Source organism: Grammomys surdaster, unplaced genomic scaffold (genome assembly GCF_004785775.1).
Source record: "Grammomys surdaster isolate TR1022 unplaced genomic scaffold, NIH_TR_1.0 125756, whole genome shotgun sequence".
Classification (NCBI taxonomy): domain Eukaryota; kingdom Metazoa; phylum Chordata; class Mammalia; order Rodentia; family Muridae; genus Grammomys; species Grammomys surdaster.
This window is the reverse complement of record NW_021620588.1, coordinates 1,340,873-1,365,260: the sequence shown is the minus strand read 5'-3', so window position 1 is coordinate 1,365,260 and position 24,388 is coordinate 1,340,873. Positions and strand designations below refer to the sequence as shown.

At 39.5% G+C, this 24,388-nt stretch overlaps 1 protein-coding gene across 7 annotated transcripts in view; it reads left to right on the top strand.

Annotated features, from left to right (window-relative positions):
- The window catches only part of Setd5 (SET domain containing 5), a 77,804-nt gene extending 54,242 nt beyond the window's left edge, over positions 1–23,562 (top strand). For 4 of the 7 annotated variants that reach the window (XM_028788608.1, XM_028788604.1, XM_028788609.1 and 1 more), the window contains 6 exons: positions 8,839–9,086; positions 14,082–14,552; positions 17,886–18,184; positions 19,659–19,792; positions 20,206–20,294; positions 20,985–22,873. In XM_028788608.1, coding sequence (XP_028644441.1) covers positions 8,839–9,086; positions 14,082–14,552; positions 17,886–18,184; positions 19,659–19,792; positions 20,206–20,294; positions 20,985–21,593 — 1,850 coding nt within the window. In that variant the 3' untranslated portion in view covers positions 21,594–22,873. Of the gene's footprint in view, positions 1–8,838; positions 9,087–14,081; positions 14,553–17,885; positions 18,185–19,658; positions 19,793–20,205; positions 20,295–20,984 lie in introns of all 7 variants that reach the window. The other 3 variants (XM_028788606.1, XM_028788607.1, XM_028788605.1) reach the window with 1 other exon arrangement.
- The last annotated feature ends 826 nt before the right edge of the window (positions 23,563–24,388 follow it).

Here is a 24,388-nt window from a genome sequence, read left to right as displayed (position 1 = left end):
AAAATTTTCAGTGTTGGTTCTCTGATATAAAAAGAAATAGTGTTTTCTCTAAATAGTTAATTTACATCTGTCTTTACAGAGGAAGAGAGAGATCTCGAGTCAGGGATCAGTTTTCCCAGGACGACAAAGAAGGAACTAGACAGTATACAGATAACACCAGAAATGGTTATAAAAAAGGTTAGATACGTTTAACGTAGTAAGTTTAGGAAATATTTATTTGTATTTATAAGGGGAGACAGTAGAAAGTGGTGGAACGCTAATGTTCAGGGGAACAATTGGAAATGTTAAGTGGCTTGTTGGGTGGGACCTGGCTAAAGGGGCAGGAAATAATGACATCAATGAGGAATCGTTATTGTTTTGTTTTCAAAGGAAAATAAACTATAAAATTTCTGAGATAACATGACTTTAAATCATAAGACTATGAGCCAAATGGCTATGAGAAAAAAGGATCTGATCTATTGTCTTTTACGGTGTTATATTGCAGGCTTCTAGCTGAAAGTATTGGTATACTAACTTATGCTAGCCAATTTGTTTACTTATTAGACAGGGTTTTTCTGTTTAATCTAGGCTGGTATCAAACATCCTCCCTGGTACTCAAATTCAGATCAGTTTTCTGACTATTTTGTAATCAAAAAATGCCATAGCTGGGTATGGTGGTACTTACAGTCCTAGTACTTGGAAGACAAAATAAGACAAGAGGATTGCTGCAGGTTCAAGGCCAGTATGGGGTAAAAAGCAAGACCCTGTCTCAATAGGAAACAACAGCAACAACATTTACCAATACAGATTAGTTGCTAAAACTAATTAAGGCTACACTAACATAATAAATACTTCAGAATTTTGTTTTGGTTTATTTGGGTGGGGTGGGGGTGTTTGTGGGTTTTTAAACTTCTGTTGAATTTAAAAGAATATTGTAAGTAATTGCTTTATATTAAAATTCTACTTTCATCTAGATTTTAATCTGTCCACCTAATGAGACAGATTCAGGTTTAGTTTAATAAAAATGTTTAGGCAGTTTTCAACTGTGTCAGTTTACTGACAGCTTTTAGAATATAATTAGAGTACCTGAGTTAGACTACAATGTGTGCTTTACTCTATCTGGTGGGTATGTTGCACACATATAGAATTGATCTTGGAGAACAGACTACTTGTTCTGGTTATCACACTCTCAGAGAGTTATTGTCTTTGTTACTACATAACCTCTGTGGAATGGACTATTAGTCATCAACTTTTATTACATTTCTGTTCTTCTCTCTAGCAAGCAGTGAGAAACATTGTCAGAAAACACCTTGCCCTTCAAGCGTCAGTATAAACTGAAAAAAAGCATTACATAAAGAAGTCAATCACTAGTTGTCACTAAAATGTTGTGTGAATCGTATGGAATTATTTTGTTTGTTGAGTTTCAAGAGTTTTGTTTACAAGAATATGGAGGAAAGTTGGTAAAAAAAAAAAAGTGAGGAGATATTGTTGACACAGTAGATTAAAGAATTAAATAGACCTGTATTTAAGGACTAGTTCTCTACCCTGTGTGATGTTACAAAATATCTCTGAATTTCATCTGTAAATGCCTGATTCATAAGGCTAATAAGAAACTGAATAATTTTACTAAGTGCTTAATTCAGTATCAGACCCATAATCTGAATTACTGCTGTCATTCTACATAGAATGGTCTTTCTTGTCACATATGAACTACCTAAAGGTGATAAATTCTTCCACTTGGAAAAACCTTACTTTTCAGGCCAGCCTGGGCTGTATAGTAAGGCTATCTCATAAAGAAAAGCCAAAGGATGTTAAAAGCTAAAATTGAATAAAAATAAGATATATTGACATAAGGAAGAGATAGGATGTTCGTTTGTAAATAACATGCATATATCCCTAGAAATGCTTTAATAATCAACTGAAAAATTCAGAACTAATAACAGTTGAATAAAATTTTTGGTTAAAAGTAAATACCTCTTAAATACTTAAGAATATGAATGAAGACAGGTTTTTGTCATCCTCAAATTTAACAAAATTAAGAAACTACCTGGGAATGGCTATACTTGAATATGTGATACAAACCATTATTGAGAAATACTTTGTAAATTTGAGCATAAAGGAAATTCTGTATTGAATAATAGAAAGAATAACTGGTACACATCCATATTCTTTCTACTTCTATGATTTTCTAGAGCCATCTTTAAAAATTTTGATTCTAAGTTTATCTAAAATTTTTTAAAATAAAACTTAGAAGGCAATAATAAGTACTTTGCTGAAAATATGCACTTAGCTTTCCTATGAAACTAGTGGCTAAGTTATGGCATATGGGAATATAGAACAGAACAGCTAGATAGACTAGGCTTTGAAATAGGGATATGATAAATTGCTCTAAAAAGAAAATTGGCTTCTAAAAAGGAAAGTTTTCAATTACTTGGGAGATTATAATGTGATTGGATCTTTTACCAATGCAAATTCACTATGTAATCCTGGCAAGCTTCAAGCTTGCCATCTTCCTGCCTCACTCTCCTAACTGCATGTACCACCACACCCAATATCTTAATTCAAATAGTATTAACTCTTGTTTCTGTGATCATGCTGTCTTTGAGTTAATGTAGTAAGAAAAGATTTTTTAGTAAAATATGACATAACAATATTCCAGTTCATCATGAGCTTTAAAAATACAATCCTAAACTCACTAGTTCTAGATATTATACAAGATATAAAAACCAAATATTTAGGTGCAAAAATACTTTACTAGTGGTTGTAAGTCTATATGACAGTTTTTCTAAAAGCCAGAACTCCAACTGATGAAAGAGTAATAGAAATTGTTATTTGATCTGTGTTCATATACATGATCTTAATAGTTTACACTGACATTTTTAAAAATTGTTGGTGCATATACTTGGTGTGTGTTTGCGCATGCACACTCATTCGCTTATACACATTTATACATTTGATATTTCACATAAGTTTTAGTGGATAACTGGCAGAACCTTCTACCTTATCTTCTTGAATCTTCAAGGCAAAGGATAATTATATGACCAGTTTTCTTAGAACTATAAAGTTGGCTTGGTAATTGTTTTAAAATGGAGAGAACAATGTAACATAGCCACTCATGAATTTGATAATGAATTGTCATGTTTATAATTTTTTAATGAATTTATCTTAAAACATTTGCCAGCTACATTTATTATAAAAACTAAGTTTTAAGATGAGCTCTCAAACTGGGCTTGGTGATGTATGCCTTTAATTACAGCACGCAGGACAGAGGCAAGCAGATCTCTGGAAGGAGACTAACCTGGTTTACAGAGCAAGTTCTAGAGCAGCCAGGACGACACCCAGAAACCCTGTCTCAGAGGGGTACAGAAGTAAGCTATCAGAGCTTAGAAGATGGCTCAGTGGGGAAGAACCCTTTCTATGGAAGCCTAAGAACCTACATTTGAACAAATTGAATTCACAGATTCCATATAAAAAAAAGCCAGACATGGATGCATATTCCTATAATTACCACATTGGGAAGCAGAAACAGAGCTTGCTGGCTAGCCAAAATAGTGAGGTTCATATCCAGTGGGAGACTGTTTCTAGGTACAAAGTGGAAGCAGTTGTATAAGACATCTAATGTCCTCTGGCTTCTGCATGTAGCTGTGCACTCCCACCCACATATAAATTTGCACACATATGCCACACACTGCCAAATTTAAAAATTTATATGTGAATTTTCAAGTTGCTCCACTGTTTTATTTTTTAAGGCATTCTAGAATTTTTAGCTATAAACATACTTCCCTCTTCTAAAAGGAAAGGATGTATAGGTACTAATAAAGAGGGGTGGCTGTCGTCATATGCAAGTAATACAGTTAGAGTCCTAGAAAAGCTGAGAAAGTTGGCTGGGACCAGTATATAAACATTTCATTATAACATTAAGATGGACAAATACAGAGATACGTCCTATTCACAATAGTAATAAAAAGTGGAGAACACTGGAATCTAAGACTCTCAGGTACGAGGAGGGAATCCAAGCTTGAATAGCTGAGAGATGATGCATAGTTATTGGTGAGGGTATTCTTCCCCCCAATTATAGCAACAAAGTGCTGAGATTAGAAGGTTTTTTTTCTTGTAATAGCCACATGGCTATCTAATTAGAATATTATGCTAGTCTTTCCAGAAATATTTTGGAGAAATAGAGTGGGGAACGTTTCTAGCCAATTTTTAAAAAGGCAAAATATCAGTATTGCTAGATGTTGTATGTGCCTAGACTCTAGTACTGGAAAGGCTGAAAAAGGAAAATACAAGTTTGAGGCCATTCTAGGCAACATTACAAGGCTCTGTTGTACCAAAAAGGGGTGTGTTAGTATTGATTATATACTATACAGGAAATAGAATAACTTTCAAAAACAAGGCTTGTATATTTAAAAACCAGTAGGAGTAAGCTGGGGGAAAGCATTGTAGCTCCAGTAGTAAAGGTTTTTCTTGAAATAGACAAGGACCAAAAAAAAAGGTATAATAATGGTCTAATGGGGAAAATGTGATTCCTTTTAATTCAATGAAGGAAGATTAAAGTTGTTCAATTGCAAAAGATATTCTTTCTTTCTTTTTTTTTTTTTTTTGGTTTTTGGAGACAGGGTTTCTCTGTGTAGCCCTGGCTGTCCTGGAACTCACTCTGTAGACCAGGCTGGCTTTGAACTCAGAAATCCGCCTGCCTCTGCCTCCCCAAGTGCTGGGATTAAAGGCATGTGCCACCACTGCCCAGCACAAAAGATATTCAAAGGAAAAAGTAGTAGGCATTTGCTACTCATAAGGTGGAGTAGGAATCAACGCCATAAAGTTAATTGTAGTAATTATATGTACTTCTTTCTTAAGAGTTATAGTTTAGAGGGTCAAGGGGATGGCTCAGTGGGGGCCTGACAACCTGGGACCCACAGGAGAAAATCAAGTTATTCTTTGACTTCCAAATGCATGACATAGCCTGCATGTATACACACAAACACACACGAAATAAAATATTTTTAAAAACTAAATAGGAATTAAATGTTAAACCTAAAGGTGATAGGCCAATAGGTGGTATTTTCATAGTTCAGGGATAGAATTGCAAAGTCGTAGTTAGATTTATTCAACCTATTAAAAACATTAAAACCGGCAACATTTTTAGATTTAATTTTTGTATGAGTGTCTTGACTATACATATGTGTACCACATGTTTGCTTGGTGCCCATGGAGTTCAGAAGAGGGCATTAAATTTCCTGAAACTAGAATTATAGATGGCTCTGGGCTGCCATGTAGATGTTGGCAACTAAACCTGGTTCTTCTGTAAAAGTAGACAGTGCTCTTAACCACTGCCATCTCTCCAGCCCAAATAAATAAATTTTAAAAACAAACTAGCGAACGAATGGTAGCACAGGTCTTTAGTCTTAGCACTTGGGAGGCAGCAACCAGCCTGACCTACAAAGTGAGTTCTGGGACAGCCAAGGCTAGGAAAAGCCACTTTAAAGGAGAGACTGAAACGGTCAATTTATAACATTTTTTTTTTTTACTGTCAACATCTTATTTTTATAACTCTAAAGACCAGCATACTGATACAGTGAAAGCTGGACGTTGCAAATTATTCACACAAGTAAATACAGAGGTAGTAAGCATATATAAATGTTTGGATGTACATGCATGAAGATCAGAGGACATGATCAGGTATTTTGTTTTTCATGCTGTTGTTTTGAAGCATTGTTTCACTGAACCTCTATTAGTCTGGCAGCCAGCAAGCTCCCACCCCCAGCACTGGAATTACAAGCAAAAGTGCAGCTATATTTGGCCTTTCATATGAGTATTCATGATTCAAACTTACAGTCTCAAGCTTATTCAACTTCCACCTTAAAGTCATTCTTTAAAAGTAAAAGAGACACCAAAAGCCCTGTAGTTGTCATAACAAATAAGTAGAGAACAGTTTTTTGTCATAGTAGACTTAACAGTTGTGATAAAGGAAAATACTTAATATTCAGCATAGGTTAAATTTTGGCAATATTAATAACACATACATATTTTTAAAGGGTATTCATAAATCAGCCATGATAGCAAATGCCTGTGATCCAAGCTTTTGGAAGGCAAAGGCAGGAGAAGGATGCTAGTTTGAAGCCAGCCTAGATTACATGGCCACTTAAAGGTCAGCTCAGTTTACAATAGTAGGACCCTATTTTAAAAACATGCTACCACCAAAGAAAGAGACTTATTCACTAATAGAGATTTGTGGGAAATCATTTTAATTTATGTGTAATGGGTAGCAATGAGTTTAAATGCATGAATGTTTGCATAATCTTGAAGTATTGAGGCAAGGTTTTAAAAATGGGTGTGTGCGTTAATATCTGATAGCTACAAAAAAAGGAAAACAGCAAAGACTACTGACCTATGAATTTAGGCAGTCACTGGGTTTGTTTGTTTGTGTATACCATCTTACGTGTTCATTGAATAGCATCAAATATATATCACATTCATTTGTGTGGCAGTTCCTCCTAATTTTCCTACAGTACTCTTCATCACAGAATGTATTTAGTAGTTGCATTGTTGAACCCTCAGTACAGAATTCTTAAAGATTGGGTTTGAAGTCTTTAGAAATGCTTAAAAATCATTGTGCAGATTAGTCTTGAATTACATGTTTGTTTGTTTTTTGTACCTAGGCACGTTAAAAAGGATAAAACAACACATGCTATAAAGACCAAGAGGAAAAAGTATTCTTTCAATGTAGGGAAATGAAAAATCCTAAGAAACAAGAAAAAAAAAAATCTGTTCATTTAAACATAATCAGTGCCTCACACCTCTTTGTATCGGCTACTTTCCTAACTCCAGTAGTTTTGCACTTGTAGTTACATACTGGCACTGTCACCAGAGGAGTCTTCCTAAGCACATCCCTGATCATGATCCACATTTTGCCTTGAAGGCCTGGTATGCTTGTCATTGTTTCCACCAAGCCATGGTGCTACCTTTTATTAAGACTGTTAACTGGAGATGAAAGGTCTATTGATAAAACTGCCTGTCTAAGGTATAAAATGCCACAGATTTGATCTCTAGCACCGTAGGAGGCAGGGGACCATGGACCAGTTGCTACCATGTCTACACTCTCTATATGCATCAGAGTCTTCATCTTTGCTACAGGGTGTTATTAATAACAAATGTTGGATTTATAGATATCTTACATTTTCATATCAAGCACAACATACAATGCCTGGTAAACATCACCTAAACAGTGATGTTCTTTTACTTGCTTTATTTTCTAAGAAATGGAATTCATAGTGTTGTCCAGGCCCAGGCTAACCTTCAACTCTTAGGCTTGAGCAGTTCTTTTACTTCAGCTACCCTAGTATCTGGAACTGTAATTCTTGGACACAGAATCTCACTTTTACCTACTTAGAAGGGTTTTGGGGTGTTTATCAGCATTCCTGAGGGGTCACACTATGCATGTAGACTTCAGAACACAATTTTTGGAAATCAATTCTCTTCTTCCACTTTCATGTTGGCTCCAGAATTGGATAGCAAGCACCTTTCCTTGTCAAATAATCTCCATGGTCTCTTCTTTGTAACTACTCGAGCCACTAATTTTTTTATTTTTTAGGCAGGGTCTCACTATGTATCCCAGGCTGGCCTAGAATTTGAGATAATCCTGTCTCTGCCTCAAAAGTGTGGGATTATATAGTCAAGTTTAAGCATACCAATAAGAAACTTACATTAAACATTATTTTCCATGTTTTCTCTAAGCTCTTTGAAAACAGAATAAGTCATGGCCCTTACATACATAACTTTGCCATGTAGTATATATAGTGCATACTAAGTAAATGAATGAACTTTTTAACTGTGAGTACTCACTTTTACTTAAAAGTACATTTTTCGGCTGGGTGGTGGTGGTGCACGCCTTTAATCCCAGCACTTGGGAGGCAGAGACAGGCGGATTTCTGAGTTCAAGGCCAGCCTGGTCTACAAAGTGAGTTCCAGGACAGCCAGGGCTACACAGAGAAACCCTGTCTCGAAAAACCCAAAAAAAAAAAAAAAGTGCATTTTTCCTCTGAGGTATGTTTTGTCATGAAGGTCCTCCTAAAAAATGACAGTACATAAAACATGGTCACTAAAATACTAAGTAACCTGCTTTTTAACATGGATCTAAGAATATAGTCAGCAGAGTCAAAAGGAGTCTCGGTTTTTTAATACTTGAAAAGTTTTTAATAGAAAGCATTTTCTTTTCTAGCACCTAGTGTTTGTTCAATACTTGAACACTAGGAGCTATATGGTATGAGATGCAAGATCGTGTGTCTCCTCCTACTCAGGAGTATTTGCAGGAAGAGCTGCTGAAAGAGTACATCAGTAAATACAAAAATACAAGTATGACAGCCTAGCAGGTGATGGGATGAAAGCGAAGTAGATTCTCTAAAACTCAGTGGAAAAAAAAAACCTATATTTCACTCCAGAAGAAAAAGTAATGCCCTTGGCATTGACCATTAAAATTGTCTATATTCATGTGGAGTTTCTCTGGGACATGGAATGTTTCATAAGTTATATTCATGGAAGTGATTAGATGTTTGTTTAGGTAGCCTGGCAGTAACAACAAATGCCTTTAATCCCAGGCAAAGGCAGATGGATCCCTCTGAGTTAGAGGCCAGTCTGATCTACAAAGCAAGTTACAGGACAGCCAGGGCTACACAGCAAAACCCTGTCTCGAAACCCCCACGTCCCCCAAAAAAGAAGTATGTTTAGGCTTTTGGCTTAATTGGGGAAGTTATTTGATAGGATGAGGCATAGGATCCATTGCAGGTTAGAGGTTAGTGCCTTTACTACCTAGCCTTCCAATAAGATACGATTCATCTCTCATCCAAGCTTTGTGTTTCACAGACTTACTGAGCCCATTAAAGAAATGGAAGTCGCGCTATCTGATGGAGCAGAATATCACCAAGTTGCTTCGGCCTCTGTCTCCAGTTACACCACCCCTACCCACCTCAGGCTCAAAGAGTCCTCAGCTGACCGCACCTGGCCAGACTCACCCAGGAGAAGAGGAGTGTCGAAATGGATACAGCCTCATGTTCTCACCAATTACATCTCTTACTACTGCTAGTCGTTCCAACACTCCTCTGCAGTTTGAGGTGATTGATATGAAAATCATTGTTCATACCTTTTCATTTCAAATACAATATAATTTCAGGTGTTTTTAACTGTCTTCCTTCATCTATGGAAATCATTAACTTAGGGTCACTGTGGGCTGGTAGCTGGAAACCTCTTGTCTTGGCAGCCCCTGTTCTGCCAGAATAGTAGCAGTGCTGCCATGGTCCCATCTGCTTTCTTTTCACATTCAGTCCTTCAATCGCATTTTAGGGAATATGCATACAAGACCTTTATCTGTGTTGGTCAAAAGAGGTGTTTGAGTGCTTGTGGTACCAGTTAGTTTCACGACCCTGGGATCTCAGAGTACAAAGTAAGCTCACATCTGTGTGTCTAGACCTCTTAATTGTAAAGTTTCTTTCCCAGGTTCTTTGGTAGCTTTACTGTGGCCTCAGGGAAACAGAGACTTAGAAACATTGGGTTTCTAAGGGTGGTGGTGCTGCTGCTGTTATTGTTTCTGTTTGTTTTGATTTTTTTTTCCTCCCTGTTTGTTATAATGTATTAGGACTAAGGTAGATTAGAGGCTGTTAACACACATTAATGGTTGAATTACATTAGAAATAAATGTATTAGCTGTTTCTAAAATTGTTATATTCAGTCACTTTAAATAAGTTTGAGTGGCAGGTATGAATATAATCCGTGTGTTTTTAAAACTCATTTTCATGTTGCTTTAGTTAAATGGATATTTGTTAGGAGAAGACTGACTTCTCTGGATGTTGTATTGATGAAGTTGAATATCTTAACAGATCACACTTCTCTTAACTCTTTATGACTGTGTTAAGGATTAACAACACCTAGGTTCTAAAGGCAGATCAGTGTGCTGCTCTACTTCTAACACAATCCGGTATTAACTTACTGTAGAGCAAACCTTTAAGTGGAAAAAATGTCATCCAGGTTACATTTGTTTTTTTCCAGGTAAATTATCATATTTCTGTGTTCTTCTTTTTTATTGGTTATTAAAGAAGAATTCAGACCTTTCTAACTTAATCTACTTAACATAACAGTTAACTTTTGGTTAGCAATTAGAATTTCATGGTAAGAAATCCAAAGGAGAAGTTGTCCCTTTGTGCAATCAGTTATAGAACCTTTCCATGGCATGTTTCATTATTAATTTGAAATTACAAAAATAAGAAGTCTTTCTAAATAATTTTATATGTTTCTTACCCTTGTTGCATTTTAATAACTATAAAATAGCATGTAAATGAAATTTATATTTATATTTGGTTTTGGTTTTGGTTTTTCGAGACAGGGTTTCTCTGTGTAGTTCTGGCTGTCCTGGAACTCACTCTGTAGACCAGGCTGGCTTGACCTCAGAAATCTGACTGCCTCTGCCTCCCAAGTGCTGGGATTAAAGGCATGCGCCACCACTATTTAAGATAGAGAACCTAGGTTTTAGTGTATCTCAGTCTAAGCATAATGTTAAAATACCAGGAAGCAGGCTAGCTCAGCAGTTAAGGAACTTCCTGCCAAGCCCGACTTCCTGAATTCAGTCCCTGCAACCCACATGGTAGAAGACCAACTTCATAAGTGACTTCCTCACATAGACATAAAATAAATGTGATTTTTAAACATTAAAACAAGGGACTAAAGATAGCTTAGCAGTCAAGAGTTTGTACTACTATTGCAGAGGACCAGAGTTCCATAGCCAGCACCCAAGTTGGGTTGGTCACAACTACGTATAACTCTCCCTCTAAGAGATGAAACTCCCTCAGGCACCTGCACACACATATGCACAGACACATTCGTGCATGATTTTTTTGAAGGAAGTTGAAATATTTTAGGGGCTAGAAAATGGCTAAGACTACTTGGTGCTCTTGCCAAGGACTGGGCATTGATTCCCAGCACCCACATGGTGGTTCATAACCCTCTAACCCCAGTTCCAGGGATCTGATGCCCTCTTCTAGCTTCTATAGGTACCAGCCACATGGTACACAGACACATATGCAGGTATAACACCCATACATACGTAAAATAAAAATGGAAAAATAAGATAATTTTTAAGAGTATCAAGAAGGAAAGAAATATGTTAAATAGCAAAAAAATTGTGTGATTATAAAGTACTAATTTAATAATGCAGTGTCACCATTCTCATTATAAGAACACCTTCACCATCTCACCAGTCTCACCATCACTCTGATAGCAGTGGTTTTTCTTGATTTTGAGTACAGAAATGTTGGTTTGCAAACCTTTTTTCATCAAAAAACTACAGCAGATAGTTGGGCACTTTAGCCATACATATATAAAATAAACCCCTGCAGTGTGAATACATCAAAAGTTTGAGCCTCCCTCAGCTACATTAACAAGACTCTGTCTTTTAAAAGGAAAGAATATATTGAAAGATGATGTAATACAAAATTTATTTCCACATTGTTCTTTAAACATAAAATTATATGGAAGAAAAAAATGTTGAAATAAACTATTCTGTTAAAAGTTAAATAAATAATTAAAACGCAGGCTAGAGTGATGACTGTGGTTAAGAGCACTGGCTGTTCTTCCAGAGAACCCAGTGTTTAATTCCCAGAACACCCACATGGTTCCTCACAGCTGTCTGTTACTCCAGTCTCTGGGGATTTAATGCCCTCTTCTGACATTTCCTGGCATTGTGTGCATGTGGTGACAGGCATACAGGCAGGCAAAGCACTTATACACCTAAAGTAAAAATAATATCTTTTTTTAAAAAAAAAATTTTAAAAAAACAAGTGACAGTGAAATATCAGAAAGTGTCAAAGTGAAACCAGCTTCAAATAGAAGAAAAAACTTTGAATAGGAAGCACGTGTTCATATCTAGAACTGAGGGGATGAGGTACACAGTTGCAGAGAATGAGGGGAAACAATCTAGAAGAAGGAAAACAAAGCCCTCTGCTTTATGCACCCAGCACCCTCCCCATTATAGATCATTACTATCCACCTTGTTTTGCTGAAACAGCTCCATAAATCCTATCATGGCATAGCCCATGTCTGCCTTCTGGGCCACAGTTGTTGATAGTCTGTATATTGAGAACCCTCCCCTTACCCCAGGGCCTGGTACCCTGAGTCCTTGTCATGCCTGCTAAAAATGATTCACCTAAGGTGTTCACTTACATTATGAAACATCATAAACAGTATTCTTTGTCCTTTCCAAGACACCAGGAAGCATTTAGCTAGCCACTTTGTCTGTGGAAATGAGTTGTGCAGTTAAATATTTACCCTATGCATTCTTAACCACCCTCACCCCCAACCCCCTCCCAAAATGCTTACCTTTTCTTTCTGTTTTGCTTCTAGACTCAAAGAAGATAAATAACAAGATTCTTTTCCCTCCTCTAGAACATATCCTTCCCTGAGGGTTCCCCTGTACATAGGCCTAAGTCCCTGTTACCTAAGATACTTACCATACCATCTCAATCATACATGCAGGCTAAGAGTGAGTGCATGAGGGCCGTCTTGAATATTTGGGGGGCTGGGCTGGAGGGTGGCCTCTCATTCACAGTAAGCAGAGTGAATCGTATGTAAAACTGACTGCAAAGGACCATGGGAAAATGAGTAGCTGTGTATATGATGTGGGGTTGCTTTTGTTGTTGTCATTTGGGGGAAGGGTTGGCTGAAGAGTTTGATTAAAGAAGAGAATCTTCAAAGAATGTAGAATCTGTGTGCGTGAGAGTATTGTTAGAGGACGTAATGAATAACGTCTGCCTGTTACCAAGGAAACTGGAGTTGGTCAGCACTGTCTCAGTGTCATGCCAGCACTATGTGTGATTGGGGTTTAACTGACAGCTCTCGATGACCAGATGTTTGGGCTTTGGGTGATAGATGAGCAGTTTCCTTTAGGGAATCCAACTTTTTTGGCTTTCCTTCATTTCCTCTGGAGTGCCTTGTTGGGTGTAAATATGTAAGGAAGCTTAGCCCACACTCTAGGTTACAAACCTTCTCTTCTACAGAGGCTGGGATACAGTTTCTGTACAGTGATTGATACCTCTTAGGAAATCAATTTCAGTACTTTTCTTGGAAACCCTCCTACCCTAAAGATCCAAAATCGAGATTTTAGTTTAGCTTTTGTTACAAGCTTTAGACAAATTTAATTAATTATTAATCATATAAATCTACATGGAGCTTTTTTTCCTGTTAAAGAGAAAATTATAATCTCTCTACCTTTTAGAAATTAACTGACTTTTATTCTCACTTTCTAGAATAATTAGGACCCTACTCCCTGACTAATCACCAAATTCTCAGTCAGTAGGAAAGTCTATATAGATAATCACGAAACTGAAAAGATTGTATTCCACTAGTTTACTGTTGATTTCCTGGGTGTTGAGTCCATCTTGTTGGAAAAGTATAGATTATCTGTTCTGTCCTTGGTTGCTAAAGATTCAATATAGAAAGGCTTTGATACTTGACATTGTTCTTGGATTTCTGGTACTGTCTTTTTAGGCAGTTGATCTGTCTAGGAGAGGAAATCTTGGTGTTAAGCGATACAGATAAGCAGTAGTAGATGGGTTTTATCACTGGTGCATTTCAGCCTGTACCATGTTTTTCAGTGATAGGCTTTAACAGTTCTTTGATAGGTTGATAGACAGCAGAGGACACAAAGAATTAAACAGATAGAAAGTTGCATGAGAAACATAATTCAAGGTACAAGTGAAAGGAATTGGTTAGTTACAACCTTTAATGCTACTGTCCTACGGGTAATTTACCGTGCTTGACTTTTCAGCTACCTCCTGCTTTTCTCCACCTTCCCTTAAACCTTCCATGGATACTAACTTAATAATGTACAACATCACAAGCCAGCAACTTAAGACCTTTCTATAGTGTGTCCGCCTGGGGCTCAGCTATGCCCCTGGCTACAGTGCCAGCCCCCAAGTATGCTGTCAGATGACTGGTAGCTTCATGAAGGCTGAGCAGACAGAGTAGTCATGTTTGCACAATTGTCTAATGCCTCCCTTTTTGCCCTTTGAATTTTTCTTTTCTACCATTTCCCATATCTCTGTTAATCTTTATTCTTTCAGCTTTGTCACCGAAAAGACCTAGATTTGACAAAAGTGGGATACCCAGACTCCAGCACTCACAGCTGCGCTGATAGGCCCTCCCTGCTCAACTGCAGTCATCCTGACCTGGCTTCTCATCCCTCTGTTGCTCCCACCTCTGAGGCTGGCTTCCCAAGCAGGAGTGGAGATGGTCCTCAGACCTTGCTGAGAAACTCAGACCAGGCGTTTAGGACAGAGTTCAATTTGATGTACGCCTACTCCCCTTTGAATGCTATGCCTCGAGCAGATGGATTGTATAGAGGGTCTCCCTTGGTGGGGGACAGGAAGCCTTTACATTTAGATGGAGGATATTGTTCCCCTGCAGAAGGCTTTTCCAGCAGATATGAACATGGCTTTATGAAAGACCTCTCTCGGGGATCCATGTCACCTGGTGGTGAAAGGGCCTGTGAAGGAGTCCCATCTGCTCCTCAGAACCCACCACAAAGGAAAAAGGTAAGTATTCATGTTACTCTTATAAAGAATATTAGTCGCATCTTTCTAAGCGCGCCAGTGCATAACACTTGTCCTACTCTTTGCTATGAGTTTTGAAAATTAGTTCTTTTATTTAATTTTATTTACTTCTTTGGTTTATGGCAGTGGGGGGCATGAACATGCCAAAGGCACATATATAGAAGTCAGAAGATTACTTGTGGGAATCAGTTCTTTGCTTCCACCATGTGTGTCCTGGTATTGAAATCAAGTTGTCGGTCTTGGCAGCCACAGCCTTTATCAATTGAGTAGACTCTGTTAGTATAACTGGCAAGTGTTGTGAATAACCAGCAGGACTGAAGTGTAGTCAGTGAAAGAATACTTGTGTAGCATGAGTAGTAAGGCCTCTGTCTCTAGCTTCCAAAATACACATAAAGGAGATATCCAGCCTGGCCTAGTGGTCTATGTCTATGAGCCTAGCATTCTGGAAATTGAAGTGGGATTAGAAAGCTAAAGCCATGCCAGGCTTTTTAAACGCAGCAAATTTTACATAACTGATATATGCAAAAAAAGGCTAGCACACTGGAAGAATACTGAAAGCTGTTTTACTCATAGAATTCAGTTTGAGAAATAGCTTTAAGACCTTCAGGTGTGTTTTCTCAGACAGATGTAGTTTTTCTCATTTGTAATCCCAGCACCCATTCATGAGGTTGAGACAGGAGAATTGAGAAGTTCTATGCCAGAGGCTAAAGAGGTGGGTCAGCAGTTAAGAGCATATACTGTTCTTCCAAAAGACTCAAGTTAAGTTGCCAGTGCTTGAAGTGTTACCAATGCTTGTAACTCCAGCGCCAGGGGATCTGATGCCCTCTCTGGCCTTCATGGTTGCATGCCAACCCAAGCCACATAAAGACCGTGTTTTGTTTCAGTAATTCATTTTGTAGTCAGAGTGGTTGTATAATTAGGGAATTTCCTAACATGAGAAAACTTAAGCTAGTTAACTTGTTAAACAACAACAAATAAAGGAGCAAGAGCACTATCCTGATTCTAATTCCAGATTACATAATCTAATTGTTAATATTATATGCTAAATTAGATTGCCTCCTAGAGTCTGCACTAATAGTGCCTTACTAGAAAACAGCGTTAATAAATTAGTGGTTGTAGTTGTTCCAAAGGAGTCGTTCACTTCTTAGCAGAGTACAAGTTAAAGAATGAACAAGAAGTCTTTTATTTAGCTTGTTTGAGGGGTAGAAATTGAGAGGTAGCAGGCTAACCCACATTTCAAACAATGAGTGGGAATCAGCCAACAAACCTAGAGGAAGATGTTACTGTACAGTCCCGTCTGTGACACTGCACTGGGATGCAGATGGGTTCTGATAGTTGACTGCAGTTATAATGCCAGGGAGAACCAGGAAGCAGGTTTGGAGAGGTAGATCAGACCTTAGAGAGCTTAGAGAGCCTGAGGACTATAAGTAATGCCTTTTCTATAAATCACAAAACCTAACAGCTGTTTTCTCCCTCCCCCTGCTTAAATACTGTTTTGGTAATGTTTTGGGTTGTCAAAGTGACTTGGATGAATTTATTGTTAGGGATTAACAAGGCTGAGTATACTGTATATGACAGTTTCACAGAGAAACTAGTTATATCCTCATTGAAATAGAGGCTTGTGACTTTATTTCAATTATAATGTTCCTTATCCAAGTTTATTAACTTCTCTCCAAGATTATATGTAAAAATGCACACACAAAATTATTTTTACTGTTATTTTTGTGATATTTCACACTTAGGCACAAAATTAAGAGCAGTTTGGATAGGAAAAGGAAACACTAGCACACAGTAGGGGTGATAATGGAGTCTCAAAGCCTTACATGAGCTTCTGACTTTGAAATTACATAACATGACAAATATCTTTGCATTTCTGGTTTCATTTGTTAAATATACAGGTAATTGAAGTTAGAATTTGTTTCAGAAATATTTCTAAAATATTTGGGCACCTGTGATATGCCAGATTTTTTAACTAAATGTTAACAATAAAAAGCTAAGAACTGGATGACTGGAGAAATGGTAGATCTGCATGTAAAAGCACTTATTGCCCTGTCAGAGGACCTAACACCTACATACAGCAGCTCATACACACCAATAATTCCAGCTCTAAGACAGCCCACGTCCCCTTCTTCCCTCTGAAAGCACATACATGCAGGTAAATAAAATAGTATTTCAAGTCTAAACACACTTACTGCCAAGCCTGACAAATCTTGAGTTTGATCCCAAAGACACACAGTAAGTGGGGTTTTGTTTTATCTTTTAGTTAAACTATAATTAAAGCTAAAGCGTATATGTGATATATACCTGTGATATCAAGACCTGGGAGACTGAGATAGGAAGCCTAAGTCCAATGCCTGCCTGAGCTGCAAAGATCCTATCTCACAAAAATGAATGAATAATTTAACTTATAAATTAACCAAAAAACAAGATTCTACAGTAGATTTATAAGCAATCTAATACAGTAGTGAATGGATAGGAAAAGGGTTTCTCGTGATAGCAGGGGGGAAAAATGAGTAAATATTAGAAGGTGATTTGAGGATTGGGAAAATGTTTCCAGGTTACAGACAGGTTGCTGAAATATATAAACAAAATCATTTCTTCTTACTTTAGTTCTTTAATACCTCTATTCCCTTATATGTAATAGAGATAGTCTGAAATCCCGTTGTGTATCTTCAAAATTTGAATGTTATGAAGAACCCCGAAATACTGGCTTTTTCTTGTTGACATCTTATTTATTGTGGGTTAATTTTGTTTGTTTTTAATGGAGTGAGTGTTCCTAAGGAATGAAGAGCTTTTTTTCCAGGATACAAAAGCATTCTATCTTTCTGCCCTACTTCTTACAGATGCCCCCATTGTTGGACATAACTGATAGTAGGTTACCAAGGTGATAGTAATCTCACAAGTTCTCAAGAGGTTATAGTCTATTTGAACACCATTGTTTGAAATGACATTGAGAATATTCTTTAGTCCTCATCAGTTCTGACTGGCTTGAGTCTGTAGCCCTGCTCAGATCTCCTTTATACCTGAAAAAGATCATTACGTAGAGTCTAGACAGATCCCTCAGTGACTAGGAGCACGTACTGCTGGTCCCGAGGATCAGAGTTCAGTTCCCAGCACCCACGGCAGATGGCTCACAACTGCCTGTAGCTTCACCTGCATTTAGCATGTGCAGACATAGTTTTAAAATACAATAAAGGTTATCATAGTTGATGTCTGCTTTGCTTGCATGTCTTGCTACTGCTTTACCCAGGACTCCCGTCTTTTCTTTTGGTAGTAAGCCACTCACTAATGACACTGTTTCTTTTTCATATCTAGGTATCCTTGCTAGAGTACCGCAAAAGGAAACAAGAAGCTAAGGAGAATTCTGGTGGGGGAAATGACTCTTCACAGAGCAAAAGCAAGTCTTCAGGAGCTGGGCAAGGCAGCAGTAACTCTGTTTCTGACACCGGTGGCAATGGTGTGCAGGGATCCTCAGCCCGAACCCCCTCATCCCCTCACAAAAAATTTTCCCCGTCTCATTCCTCTACATCACATTTGGAGGCGGTAAGCCCATCAGATTCCAGGGGCACTTCTTCCTCTCACTGCAGACCTCAAGAAAACATCAGCAGTAGGTGGTAAGTTTATCTTTAATTAGCTTTATAATTAAATTCAGGTAGGAAGTTATACATTCATTTCCAGTTTTAACTAAAATTTTTGGAGCACTTATCTGAAACAGTCAATTTCTCATCTGTCCTGTTCAGCTAGTTAGTGTAAGCCACATCCTCACCCTTCAGAGACTCACTGGACAGTGAGATTTTGGGATACACTGTTTTATTTAGATAAGAGGTAAGTAAACAGTCCAGCCAAATTGCTCCCTTCTTCCCAACCCCCTTTGGGGTGTGGGTGGGTGTGTGCGCGCTCGCGCTCATGCATTTGTATATGCACTCTTGATCACTCATACATGCATATGGAGGTCAGAGAACACTTGAAGGAATCAGTTCTCCCTACTACTATGCTGATTCTGGAGATTGAACTCAGATCTTCAGACTTGGCTTGACCTTTACCTACTGAGCCATCTTGCTGAATCTAGGTTTCTCTAATTCAAAAGGAACTGTGTCCCATGCTACTAGCATATGCAGAACAGCAAGATCCTCTGAAAAGAACTGTCTAGGTTAGGGGCTGTAGAAATGGCTCAGTGGTTAAGTGTCTGACTGTTCTTCCAGAGGAGCAGGATTCAAATCCCAGCAACCACATGATGGCTCACAACTATCTGTAATGGGGTCTGGTGCCCTCTTCTGTCTGGTTTGTCTGAAGGCAGTTACAGGGTACTTATATAAGTAAAATACATACATACATACATACATACATACATACATACATGTCTAGTTTAGAAGACATAAAAATGAGTAATATTAATGATAAGTTCTTAGTATTGAATGAAATAGTTTTGTTTTGTTTTTTTTTCTTTTGCAATTTTTTGAAGCAAGGTCTCTGTAGTGCAGACTAGCCTTGAACTCACTGATCCACGTGCCTCCGCTTATCATAATCGGAGTAGGTGCTAGGATTATAAATACGCATCACAGCTGGGGTACAGCACTCTTTTCAGAGGTGGGGTATCTACATTTGGAAACTGAAGACCACCTTATTTTATGAGAAAGAATCTCTCACTGAGCCTGGAGATCACTGCTTAATCCAGAGTCTCTGGCCAGTAAGCTCCAGGGATCCTCGAGCATGGGATCTTGAAATGAGCCTGGAGAAGAAGATACAGATCTCAAAGTATTATATTCATTAATCTCTAAGAATCCTATATTAAATTATGGTGTATATGTCAATAATAACGGTTTCAGAGAAGGAAATTTCACATTCAAATGGTTTAAAAGAAGCTAATATCTTTAATCTACTTTTTCCAGATTGCTTTCTCACTGCTACTACTTATACACATTACATAGTTTGAGGCAGAGGAAATGCCTTGTTTTCAGTAGGTCCTGAAGAAAATAATACGAGGATGGTTTAAGAGTCTGTACTACACCATCTTTATCATGGTTATTTGTTTTAGACTCTTGGCCCTTAATTTCTGTGGCTTAAATTTATACTCTGGTGCCTTTGCAGGATGGTTCCTACATCAGTTGAACGACTCCGAGAAGGAGGTAGCATCCCTAAGGTTCTTCGAAGCAGTGTGAGAGTTGCCCAGAAGGGAGAGCCTTCTCCCACGTGGGAGAGTAACGTCACAGAGAAAGAGTCAGGTGAGCCAGGGTCTGCAGTTCACAGCAAATATTGGAGTAAATTGAGCCAGTTTCTGACATCCTTGGGTTCTGCTTTATGCTAGCTTCCAGTTCAGTCTTACTCTTTGAGCTACAGTGTACATGAGATCTAGCATTGCTTGCTCTCTGTCTGCTCTCTTCCCAAGGGATACTTTTCTGTAACTCTCATCTCCAATGTTCCGGAGCTCCACTTGATGAAGGATGAAGAGAAAGGAGGAGACAAGAATAAGATGAGGCATTTAAAATTTAGCGCATAATTAACCACTCACTTTGCCCTTCTGGCATGCTGCGCTCATTTTTTTCACAGAGATCAGCATGTATTGATGATTTGACTGAATGATACATATTTCCTATGTATTCTAAGAAGCCAAGTTGATTCTTATTATGCCTTCCAGACCCTGCAGATGGAGAAGGCCCAGAGCCATTGAGCTCAGCACTCTCTAAAGGAGCAACTGTTTACAGCCCTTCCAGATATAGCTACCAGGTAAGTCAAGAGACTTCTGGACTCTAGAGAGAGAAGTACCTATGGAGTTTCGATGTTGTGTTCCTAGTCATGATATACTGTCAGCTGCTTAGTGTCTGTGTGTGTAGTGTAGCCCCTGTAAACAAGTCATCTGCTTACCTCAGGGATCTCAGTAAAGCAAATGAGTTAATCAGAGACTTGGCATTTGATTGCCTTTCAAATGTTCTGGGGGAAGGAGCAGTCTAATGAGATGGCTCAGTGGGTAAAGGCAGTTAGTTGTTATCAAGCCTGATGACCTAAGTTTAATCCTAGACCTCACACAGTAGAAGGAAAGAATGGGTTCCTACTGGTCATCCTCTGTCCTCCACAGTATTGTTACAGCACATACTTGCATGCATGCGTATTCACATAGCCTTTTTTTTTTTTAAGATTTATTTATTTATTTTATTATGCGTACACTGTAGCTGTCTTCGGACACACCAGAAGAGGGCATCCAATCTCTTTATGGATGGTTGTGAGCCACCATGTGGTTGCTGGGAATTGAACTCAGGACCTCTGGAAGAGCAGTCAGTGCTCTTAACCGCTGAGCCGTCTCTCCAGTCCTCACAAACCCTTTTTAATGTGCAGAATAAAAGTGGAATGTTACAAGCACTTCAAGTTATCGAAGGGACTGAGTCAACTTCCATATCCTTTCCTCCCAACTCTTTTAAGCTCCTGCAGTGTGACAGTCCACGGACAGAATCACAAAGCCTCCTTCAGCAGAGTTCGTCCCCCTTTAGAGGACATCCCACCCAATCTCCAGGATACAGTTATCGAACTACTGCACTGAGACCTGGAAACCCTCCCTCTCATGGTTCTTCAGAATCATCCCTCTCTTCCACGTCCTACCCCAGCCCTGCCCACCCTGTGTCTACAGACTCGTTGGCCCCATTTACGGGGACTCCAGGGTATTACAGCAGCCAGCCGCATTCTGGAAACAGTACTGGCAGCAATCTTCCAAGGAGGAGCTGTTCTTCGAGTGCTGCTAGCCCTACCCCACAGGGCCCCTCAGACTCACCGACCTCAGACTCGGTTTCTCAGTCCAGCACAGGAACTCTGAGTTCCACCTCCTTTCCTCAGAACTCTAGGTCGTCATTGCCATCAGACTTACGGACTATCAGTCTGCCCAATGCTGGGCAGTCAGCTGCCTACCAGGCCTCCAGGGTATCTGCGGTTTCCAATTCACAGCACTACCCACATCGTGGGAGTGGGGGTGTGCACCAGTACCGACTCCAGCCGCTGCAAGGGTCAGGAGTCAAGACTCAGACAGGACTTTCCTAGGGCTTCTGGATATGGGCAAACTGAACTTAATGAGCCCATAGCTGCTTCCTTCCAGCTGCCTCTGGAATCAAGGCCGAGCATGTGGCTGGGGAAGAGGGGTACAAGGTGCCAGAGGAATGGGTCTGGTCAGCAAGAAATGAGACTTGTGGTCATGACTGGCCTCTGGCCTTGGAGAAAGATGTAAATCTTGTCTGAAGCAGAGACTATAAAGAAGTTTCTCCCTGCTGTTAAGGGTACATTGTTAACAAGCAAATGGTGTTTCAGTTAGTAACGGTTCTAAGTGCAATGACTTGTGTTGAAGCCTATGTCTCCCATCCTTGCCTGTAGCCTGTAGTCACTTGTGCAGTAAGGACATCTTTTTCAATAAAAAAAAAAAAATTTTTTTTCTTTTCAAAAGAAAAAAGTGGAAAGAGCCAATCTTAAAGCCCCAAGCCATCTGAGTAGTGTTAGGGTTTTATGCACTTAAGGAAAAAAAAAAGGTAGGTATGTAAATGTTGGCTGTGAGACAACCATTCCTAAAGCAGACACATGGTCTAGGTGTATCTACCTGGAGTGCTCCCTGCCTTTGTCTTAAAGCCACCAGGAAATGGAAATGGGCAGGGCAAGGAATGCTGGGTGCCTGCTCTGACCGAGGCTTGCCTGGCTTCTGAGAGGAGGAGCTCCTGGGTATTTGGGAGCAGATTTGGGATGGACTGGGCTCCAGCTGTTACCGTCCACTCCTCCTTCCAAGGTGTTTCACAGCTTAGTGACAGCCCTGTGACCTAAGTAGAGAAGTGAGGCAGGCCAGTTTAGGAAGCATCCAGTGGTCTGGGTAACCTTTGAATTTTAATTTTCCTATTCCCAGTTAATCAGGAGTTGCTGTCCTAAGAGCAGGACGGCCTCCATGACTGAAAAGCATGCACTCATGACTGCAGGGTAAGAATGGGATAGATAGGGTTGTGGAGTGGCACCGACAGGGCTGTGATTGTGTGTGGGGCCTGCCCCACGTTTCTATGGGGGATGCTTGATGACAGTGGGCAGGTGAGAGTTAACAAGTCACCCATACTCCTAACACTGTTCTGTATGAGAGACAAGAGCAGACTGGCTTCTCCCCATCAGTGCATTGTGCCTGTTGTACACCCCTGGAGGAGCCCTGAAGCCAGCCCAGGTGGGGTACACAATCTTTTTAAATTCCATATGGTTGCCAGCTTGTTTCTTTCACTTGTTTACTGTAATACCTGGCGTGTTTTTATTTATCTAATTTTGTATTCAGCTATAACCATGGTAGGGTAGTGAGTGTATGACAGTGTGATCCCTGGTGCTGCAGTGGACCGTACTTCTTTTGGACAAGATATACTGTGAGTCTCCCTCCTTACCTCTAATTGTTTTCTTTCCCATTCCCTAGATCTTTCATCTCCTTCTTTTCTACCCTGACCTACAACTATCATATGCACAGTCTTCTCTCTTTGTGTGTGACTGTTACAAAATTTCACTTTTCAAAATTGAAATCAGGTGTTTGCTCAAATGAGGGGAGAATTTGTTTTGGTTTTATTTGTTTTTAATGCTGAACCCTCAGCATAATACTTTTTGTTGTTTTCCCCACAAACCCATCAGTCTGGGAGAGCATTGGGAGTGGAAATCATGTTGCCTGGGATGCCGGTTTCTTTGTATATTATATAAAACGTATGTAAATGTCTCTCCATTTGGGCTGGGGTTTGCATTCTCCCATTGGCTAAAAGCCAAGGGGAGAGGCCAGCGGGCAGGCGGCCCTCACCCTGCCTGGCACGTGCAGAGACCCCAGCCACTCTGTGTGGGCAGGGTGCTGTCAAGACCAGACCTCTGGGGGGGGAGGGTGGGGGGAGGGGGGACTCTTGGAAGAGAAGGAGCACCGCTTCTTCCTCAAGTGGAGTGTTTACACCTTGCTGTAACATTTGAACTTTCACAAGAGATGTAATAATTTTGATAATAAAATTCTTAACCATAATCATCATAATGTTAAGAATGTATTTGTTCACTTCTGGAACATCACTTCCCCTGATTTAACCTTTCCTGACCAAAGGCAAGGTGGACTGGTGTCCTGGGTTGCTGTTAGTGGAGTTCTGCCTAGAGTAGAGCCAAAAATCCTGACTCGTCGTCCTCTGCCATCTGTGATTGAGATCAGGCCAGTGTTCATGCAAACCTATAGTAGTAGCACACACCTCTGGAAGCTGACTCAACATGGAAGTGCCCTAGTGTCTTGACATTTACTCAGCAGCTAGACATTGATCTTTCTCATTTAAAGGCAATGCTAGCCATTATTTGTGGTAAAAGGATATTATGCTGATTTAAAATGGAAATGGATCTGAACAAAGCAAGGTCTCTTCTCTCCTAGAACTTTTGTGTAGAGGAGAGGTAAACACAAGTGTGTAATTTTAATATTCACTTCTAGTTTATTGTGCTTGTTTTCACCATGGTGACATCCAGCAGCCTAAGACACTGACTCTAGGAGCACCCAAGGAAAAATAAGCAATCACATTCCCCTGACACAGAGCCTGCATGAAAAAGAGGCAGCACTTGTCTTCGTTGGCAAGTGTCAAAGCCAATAGCACCAGGTGGAACTGGCTGTGAAGCAGCTCTGACCTGATCAGTACCCTGATGAGGCCAGATAGAAGAAAGCACAACAGTCAACTGGCTCCTGGCTGGTGCTATTACATGGGGCCAACCAAAGCTGAGACCATCCAAAGCCCTTGCGTGCTGCACATATCCTGGGATAGCTATGAATGTGGCCCAGTATACTTAGAAACCACAACATCATGCTGCAGTGCCCCCCAAAAAAC